General features: G+C 36.8%; 1 protein-coding gene across 1 annotated transcript; it reads left to right on the plus strand.

Annotated features, from left to right (window-relative positions):
• Window positions 1-7,605: 7,605 nt before the first annotated feature.
• On the plus strand, window positions 7,606-8,077 carry LOC104618429 (neuroligin-4, X-linked-like; the record flags this gene model as incomplete). The annotated part of the gene is made up of 1 exon (XM_010284014.1): window positions 7,606-8,077. A coding segment is annotated over exon 1 (472 nt), but the record flags the coding sequence as incomplete, so codon positions are not given.
• Window positions 8,078-9,414: the final 1,337 nt, after the last annotated feature.

Below are 9,414 nucleotides of genomic sequence, written 5' to 3' on the forward strand. Positions count from 1 at the left end.
GTGATTCTGTGATTCTGTGATTCTGTGTTCAAAAAATGTCTAGACTTTGGTGCTTCAGGACATGGTTTAGGGGACATGGTGGCGCTGGATTAATGGTTGGACTTGATGATCTTGAAGGTCCTTTCCAACCTTAGTGATTCTGTGATTCTGTGAAGAGAGAAAGAGAGGAATGAGTCCTCTGAGTTTCCTTGTTTAATATTTAGACAAAATCTGATAGTTTTCCTTAAGAATTTTCCTTGTCAGTCATTTGACCTTTCTTACTGGAGAGAAGTTAAACCCATTCCCTGTTAGAAATGTTTATTTTTTATGTCTCACAGTGGTGATAGGTAATTAAGTTTGATATTTTTGATGGTTTATTCAAATTACAGGTGTAATTTGCATTACTGCAAACCTAAAAATGTATAAAATAGTGATTTTTTGTAGGCATGTTTTCATTTTTCTTTATAACCATACTTTTTTTTTTTTTACTCCAGACATAAGAAACTTTACTTCACAGGAGTTTTTGGCTTTCAGAAACTCAGGGCTGAACATCCTCATTCAGATCATAACCTTTACTTTTGGAGTAACACATCTGAATTTAAGAAAACAGAGGTGCAGAAAAGAAATAAAGAGAGACGCAGGGAACATTACATTTCGTTTACAAGGTCATATCAAAAGTAAAAGCTGAAATTGAAGTCAAGAGTTTTACTAGACTGTACTGATGCTATGTTTTGTACATTTCCCTAAAATATGTGCTTGAAGAGTCATGTCATTAATGAACATTTCCAGTCAGTCTTGGGTCCTTCTGGACATAATATTTTTTAATAATTTTAAATACAGGAAAAAAGGAAAAAAAGGGAAACCATATCTGTGATTGTTCAACAACAGCTTTTTATAATTAAATCCAAACACCTGATTTTTACAGAATGCTTAAGTATTTTTGAAGAAGTGTTAAGAATTATTTTTTTTTGTCTTTGTTTCTTCTTGAAAAGGGGTGATGATCACACTTTTTCTTCCCCCCCGCTTGCTTTTCAAATTTTTTTCATTATTGAGAGAACTGCAGTTTTCAAACACAATGTAGGGACCACACAGCCTTTTCTTATAATCCCATCATTCTTTTTGATAGTGCATGAGACTTAGAAATTCAGAATAAGAGTGGTCGCTGCAGGGAAGAAGCAATGATATGAAATAAATGTGTGTCCATTTTCTGAAAAGTAAATGGTGATTGTAGTGTCTAACCTGAGGGATCTCCTGACATTGTCTGAGCCTTTCTGAGATACTCACTGGAGAAATTCGTAAGAGGGTAAATGCAGCATGTTATTTGGGGGGAAAAAAAAAAAGATGACACACAACTGGTTAAATTAGTGTTTGTAGTGTTTTTCAGGCTTTATTTCTATGTTAAAAAAAAAAAAAAAAGAATTGTCTACCTTTGACCTCATTTTTTTCTAACCTTAATTCTAAGACCAACTTCAAGGTCCATAGTGATGTTTGTACAGTTAGCATTTGTTTTTATTTTAAGAAAGGATACATCATAGTTCTTAAATTTGTATCACTGATATTTTACTTTCTTTTAATTTCTAATCTCTAAATCTTCAAGAGAATATTAACTCTGAATTTGTAAGTGATACATTAGAATGTGATGTAAAAGACAAATGACAGTATTCTGAATCACCAAAAGCTCCTCAGATCCCTACTACCTGCTGAATTGCTGTGACTGAACAGCAATGTACTACCACAGAAAACGTACTGGCATAGAACTTGGTTAACCCATTAATAATGCAGATATGTAGTTCAGATACTCATCCCTAGTGAAGATTATCATGCTAAGTGAGGGTTATTATAAGTCTGGATTTTTTTGGGGGGGGGTGTTTGTTGTTTTGTGGTTTTAAAAAACAATTTAATAATACATTGTTGAAATCTCTTCTTACTGGGAAAATGCTTACAAAAATACAGCAAAATAAACACATAGCTTCTATTAGGAAAAATAATTACTAATAAGACTCTGCTGCATTTTAACGTGTAGTCAGCCATTGCTCTGGTTACAGTTCTGAGTTTTAAAAGTATCTGTGTTTGGCCAGTTCCAGTTAATAACCTTCCCACCAACTTTCTAAGTAACACAGTTCAGAAACTGCACATTAATTCATGGCTGATGTTCCTTTGCGTTCTTCACTATGAATTTGTCTGACTTTTCTGAATGACTTCGTATAGCATGAAGAAGAATGAAGCTTAACTCATTTCAGTGTATCAAGAACATAGTCTCAAAGCTGGGAAAAAAGCCCTAAAGACATTATAACTTTTTTAATTTGAAATATGATAGAAAAAAACAGTATGAATTTACTGATATTTAGAAGAACTGTCCTTTTCTTATTGAGCAAACATTCTGAATATAGTGACAGATAAGAGCATTTAAACCTGCTCTGGGAAGAGCTTTTACAGAAAACAACCGTGTGATTAGTTTTCTGCTAAAGTTCCAAATTATACATATATTGCTAAAATTAATACTGTAGGCATAATCACAAATTGTCATGCCTTAGGTAGTTCTTATTTACAGTCTTCTGCCACTAATTAATTTATTATAGGGTTTTATATATGTTTAAAACAGGATAATATATTTAATTACTTTTATTTAAAAACAACAAACAACCATCCCCCCCAAAAAAACACCAAACCACCCCACCACAAAACCACTTTACTGCGTAACTTTCAAAATAGTTTTTTTCAAGGGGAGGAAGAGAAGGGAAAGAAGAAAACCCACAGTTTATGATCTTGATAAATGAAATATTTTTTAAATCCCCATGTTCTGTGAAATGCATTAAATACTGTACAAAATGTCACTATGAGTTTTATTGATTACATTATTCATTGTTTTTGTTCTGGTGACTAACCGATGACTCAGGTTTCAGCTAATAAAGCCGACTGTACGCTTTCAGAGCATATGTCTAAAGAGGGGGATGTGGGTGTTTAACCCTGATTCTGTATTGAGATGAGACCTATGTACACATCAAAAACCTTGCTCCAGGGAACTTGAGCAGAAGGGCTGAAGCTGGTCAGCGACTGAAAGCCAAGGTGCACAGTAGTGCACTAGTTGGTTTAGGTAAAGCCTGAGAAACCCTAGGAAATCTGTGCAGTCCTCAGTCTCCTGGTCTCATATAATTTATATTTGTGTTTAATTTTCTTGTGACTGTCCATGACCTGGAAAAACAGGTCAAAAAAACTTGAATCGCTTTAGGTTTTGCTATTCTACCCTGCAGCAGAGGACTTTTAAATCATGTCTCCTATTTCCCCAGCAGGTACAGAATTAGTATAGAGCTACTGACATACTCATCTGTTCAAATTGAAAAAGTGCTAACTGCAGATCCTGGAAACCATAAGGTTAGACCTGAAGGTCTGCTTCATATACTATTTAAGCAGTTCTAAGTGTGGCTTGGGGCATAGATTTATAATTGAGTACAAGCGATGTTTCTAGTAGATGCACATCTGTGTTAACTTCAATCCACATTTACTTCAAAGGCCATAAATATCTCATTAGCCTCAAATTATACTCCTCTGCCAGTAAAGAAGTCATGTATGAATGCATGTGATTTCAGATCTTCTTTGACTTCTTTTTGCGTGTTGCATTGCCAGAAGTTGCCTCTTTAAACAGAATAATTTGATTTGGATTTTATGTTTTTGATTATTTGAGTCGGTGATTCTTCCAACTAGAAAGTTTTTGCAAGCAAGTTTGTACACATTTTTCTAACACTTGAAGCAGTTAAAAAAAAAAAAAACATGGAAAAAATACAACACTATTAGTGATAATGAGTAAAGACATGACAAGTATATTTCTTCCTGTAGGCTCAGTTTGTAAAGATGTATTAAATAGCTGACTGGATACGTATAGATGTGTATCAAACTGGTTTTGTTATATCTAAAAACATGCTAAAATGCATACAGTTTTCTATTTAAGATTAATCTCTAATTGCAATCTGTGACTCTGTCTATATCTTCCAGCCTTTCTAACGATGCACGTAGCAAAATCAGCTAGTACATGAATGTACAGCTAGCATGCCTTCTGCCTTATCTCTTGATATTCTTACAGAAAATTATTCCACGTATGTCTCTCTGTATGAATGTGTATGTATTTCATGTGTGAACTAACCTTATGAAAATGGTAATTTCTCTAGTAATAAGTCAATAAACTGAAAAATGGGATATTTTCTGCCTAATACTGTCTTTGCAAAACAATTTTCTTCATGAGAGTTCTTCCACTGTTGTATGCAGTGGTCATAAGTAATTATTTATGTAAACTTTTTGAAGACACTTGTTTAATATGAAATTATTAAAAACTTTGCTTCTGTTGCCATTTAACTTGCTAACAACTATAACTTTTAATAACCAGAACATGTTACAATGAATAGTGGTTTTATTCTGATTTATCATATTAGAATTGCTCTTTTATGGTATATACCTTGCGTATTATTAATGCACTTGTCACTATCTGCTGTTTGTTTATGTCTTTGCACTGTCTGACAAAGGCTGCAGGTCTGTTATAGGTCAGACAGTGGGGCTGAGAGAACTGGCTAAATTCTGTGTGTTAGCCAAAGGTTTGTTCCCTTATAAATTCAAGATCCTTAAAATCTAAATGTCTATGTGTGAATAAACCAGAAATGCAAACTTTATGTATGTTCCTGTTAAGGTACAGGGGAAAATAAAACACATTGTATGAGTGGTTTTAATACCCACAAAAATAACTTCTGTTGGTCTTATGTCCTAGATAAGGAATAGGATAGCAAATTCAGTTCCAGGTCAATAATGAATGTTTGCCTTTTCTTGTCCTTTTACTCTATTAAAATAATGGCATGTAATCAGACATTTGATCCAAAGACACCCTGTAATTAGTATAGATAAATATTAAGTCAAAGTTTTAGCAGTTGTATATTATCTCTAGTATGTGCATCAACTGAGGATTTCCACTTTCCTTCACATCGTCATTTTTCATTCTCTCCATGCTGGTAATGCGTTCTCTCTTGTTTATTTGTCATTCCCATTTTCTTTTCTTGTTTTTCTTCCTCTTTTTTTTTTTTTTAATGCCTGTTTGCCCAGACAAGTTTTTTCCTCTATCCATTTTTCATCATCTGGATCACTGTCTTTCCTTCCACCTTGTCAATTTTCTGAGTGCTTCATTCCACAGTTCTTTTTCTTATGATGTTTTTGCAAACTTTTGTAGTGTGGGTATCAGGGGAGTAGGATCTGTTCCTCCTCCCTGAGCACAGATTAAATCCTCAGTTGGGTACAACTGGAAAATCTACTTTGTGCTGCATGGTCAGAAAAGTGTACCAAAGTCAGGATGGGAAAGGGCACAAGGGAACACTACCCAAAATCAATTGCCTGCTTCTGACTTCTGTTGTTAAAGGTTGTAGCAGAAATCAGAAAGGAAGGCAGTACTTGAAGCAGAATTTCAGGTGACTGGTATCCGGCTGACCATTCTCTGTGCCAGGGAGCAGGTGGAGTGGGGCTGCCCCAAGGGTGAGGCTGAGACAGGAGCTGTGGGCACTGCAGAGCTGTCAGGGCAATACTCTCTCTGGCAGGGCATCCTCCTAAAACACCCCATTGAGGCTGGGCTGGGGACAGGGACAGGACCCTGCCACTGCCCAACGATCATCGGGCCAGGCAGGGTGAGGAGTCAGGTCCAAGGTTGACCTGGGGACACAGGGCAGATCCAGGCTGGGCATGGGTCTGGGCACGGGGCTTCCTGCAGCATAGCTCAGGCAGGGACTGATGGCCCTGGTGGTGCCCTCAGAGACATGACACTTAGAGCTGTTACTGATTCATCCTTCAGAAACTACGCTTAAATTGCAAGTCCTCTGGAGGCAGCATCTGAGCCTATTATCTATCAGTGAAAATGTCAACAAAGATTTTGGTTCACCATGAATAATATGTATCTGATACTTTTCTGGCCTCTGGTGTTCAGGTGTTCCAAAAATTTTTGGTACAAGTGCTAAAGTGAATAATTGAAGTATTTGAGGAATTTTGAGAGAATGAAATATCTTTCTTTCAAATGCCTTTCCTTGTCTGAAAGAATCAGCATACATGTCTCCTGTGGTTATTTTTAGGTTCTTTGTTTTGGTTTTTGTAATTTGAAGTCACTGTCAATAGCTACTTACCTTCCCTTTTTCTGCTCTTGCAAACTGATTTTATACCTTCGTAAGACAGTCCTGACTGAAAACAGGACCTGGTAGTCCACTTATATAAGTTTTATATATAAATGTCTATCCTATCAAATGTAAAATATCAGTATCAGTTTCCTATAACAAGGGGGTTTTTAGCTCTAGAATTGTTATCTGTGTTTTTGAGTTGAAAAATGGGTAAAACCAAACTCCTCCATTTCTTTGGGCAGGGAGAAGAACGTAAATACTAACAAGTGCTGTGTGTTTATTCATACCACTTGTAGTGGTTAGCATATGTATATGAGTGACTTGTATTTAATTCAAAATTACAGAATTATTGTATGAATTGCCTTCTTTAAACATTAAAAAGAGCATGCAAATAGGTAACGTGACATAGTTGTAACACTATGTAGGTCAAAATCTGACTTTTGAGACACTGTATCGTGTTTTTTTCTTTTCAGTTTCTATTGTTCCTTTTTGTCAGACACAGAACAAAGAAAACAGATCTGAAAACCAATAACTTTGTATCTAATTTTGGCTTACTGTTCTCACACTTGATTTGAACTAATGCGGTGCTATTATACTAATTGGAATTTCTGAATTAGATGGAGCTAAATTAGGTTGTCATACAGAAGAGTAGGCATACCTGTGAAAAAACCTACGTAGAAGTAATATCATAACAAAGAGAGATTATCCAATGCAGAAAAACATTTAATGAATGTTTCCTGTGGGAGTGCAAATATGCTTAAAAAGGAGATGCTGTTTATTTAGGGCAGAATAGACCCTGGAGCTAGCACTTAAATGGGATACCCTTCCTGAAAGCAGCAATGTTTGGGCTGTGGTTTGGTTTGGAAGCATATACAGAAGCAGAAATATTTGGTCTGTGGTATAACCTCTGAAAGCTTGTAGCTTCAATTTTCAGCTCTCTTACCTTACGTGTCTTTGGAAACACATAGCTAACCATGGTGCTTACAATTCATAAAACAGCTGTAGGCCTTGGCATGGAAGTATGTGTGAATTTAATCGTTTGGTTTGGGGTTTTTTTAGATTTATGCCGATATGAATGTGTCTGTTGATTTGAATTGCTTGTTTTCTCTTGGCCACAGGCTGACTGAGTGGGCTGGACTTCACTGGAAGCAGCCATTTTGCTGGGGAAGTAGAGTGACTGCGGATCTCTCCACATGCTACTTGCTGGGAAGTGCTGTGCGTCGCCAGGGCTAAGCCACCACTGAAGTCTGGGATGGGCCTTAGGGGCAAACACCCCCTTGGTTCTTCTGACGTTGGGATTTGTCTACGGCCAGTCAGCTGAGGCACCTACCACATATCAGCTTTTGGTTTTTCGCTGCCTGAACAAGGTTACATTTTTCCTCAATTCGTTTCTTTTTGACTGCTTTTTTATTTTATTAGCTTTCATTTTCCTTGACTGATTAATTTTCTCCTGGCTGCGGAAAAAAGAGCCCTGCTGATGTTGATTTAAATAATGTCGAAACCAATGGGACTCCTATGGCTGCCTTTGATCTTCACCCCGGTGTGTGTCATGTTGAATTCTAACTTCCTCCTGTGGATAACTGCACTGGCGATACGATTTACTCTCATTGATGGCCAAGCACAATACCCAGTTGTTACCACTAATTATGGCAAAATACGTGGTTTAAGAACACCTTTGCCTAATGAGATCCTTGGTCCAGTGGAGCAGTACCTGGGTGTTCCTTATGCCTCTCCTCCAACTGGAGAAAGGCGATTTCAGCCCCCAGAGCCACCGTCATCTTGGACGGGTGTCCGCAACGCCACACAGTTTGCTGCCGTCTGCCCGCAATACCTGGATGAGAGGTCACTGCTCAACGACATGCTGCCAGTCTGGTTTACAGCCAACCTGGATACTGTGGTGACATATGTTCAAGATCAAAATGAAGACTGTCTGTATTTGAATATCTATGTGCCCACAGAGGATGGTAAGTACTCTAAGGACCACCCTGCAGTGCACTCACCAGTTCCGCACATGAGTAATAGCCAGGTCTTCAAAGCAGCTTGCTCAGTTTCCTCCATATTTTATCGGTGGAAATGGATCATGCCTCTGAATATGCATTATAAGTAATACTTCGTAGATTGAACATGCTTGAATGTTTCAGTGTAACACCAGACCGCAATTTCATTTGCAGGCGGTGGCCAGAGTGTGTAAGCCAGCCTTAAGTTTACATCTGAACTGCAGGAGAGCATCATTCACAAGAGAGGAAAGGGGAAATAAACATTATCCAGAAATAGCATATTTATTTTCTCATGCATGAATGGTGCAAATATTGCCACATACTATTTTTAAAGGAGAATATCCTTAATTTTTTTTCTTTAGTTTTATTATAATACTTCTGAGCCAACTGTTAACTCTGCTTGATTTTAATAGATAATAGAAAATTGTTATATTAGTTCAGTCTACAGTTTTTCCCCAGGATTTTTACCTATGAAACCTTTCAGTCCAACTTCTTTTTCTTCATGCACTAAATTTAAAATGAAGTAAACATGATATTATTATGCAGAGACAAACAAGTGGCTTTAAACTGTTTTCTGCAATCCTTTCTCAAGAAGGTTACTTTATACCACCTTCTATAGACAAAAACAATGAACAGAATTGGTAACACACAATTCTTTGACCATTTTCATGATTTCAATCTTAAAAATTCTAGCTTTATGGCATACTGAATGTTTATTTAGTTGTTCTGAATGGTATTGCTTCCTACAAACAAGAAGACCTATTTTCAGCAAGCCCCAAAAGATTTAAGTTTATTCTATATCACAAGGAAATAAAAAATTGTATTGGAAATTATATTTAATATTCTGCTAAAAGCCAGTTCTTTCAGCCATTTAGAATGTAGTTACTGATGCATAACGTGACAGATTTCTCACAGATATGCAAATCCCTTCACTTTAGCTGGGGGTTTGATTTGCATAACCAAGGCATTGTTATTTCTCAGTAACCATACTCTAAATATGCAAATTTTGTACTTTGATTATTATAATCCTTCTGCGTTGATTGGCTTCTTTACTCAGAATTTCCAAGCTGTTTGCCAGCAATAAACACACCACTTTCTTTTCCTGTTCTCATCAGCTGAAGAAAAAAGTTGAAAGCTAAAAATAAAGGGGTAAGGTTTGGGAATACTGGGAACTCTGCAAATATAAATACTACCAAGCTGCTTAAATGAAAAGCTCTCTGAAAGAAAATCTGTGTGCATGGAGGCTCTGTGTGCACATGTGTGTGTGTGTGTGTGTGTGTGTTTGTGTGTAGATGAAGGAGCAG

This window comes from Phaethon lepturus, unplaced genomic scaffold (genome assembly GCF_000687285.1).
Source record: "Phaethon lepturus isolate BGI_N335 unplaced genomic scaffold, ASM68728v1 scaffold8273, whole genome shotgun sequence".
Classification (NCBI taxonomy): Eukaryota; Metazoa; Chordata; class Aves; order Phaethontiformes; family Phaethontidae; genus Phaethon; species Phaethon lepturus.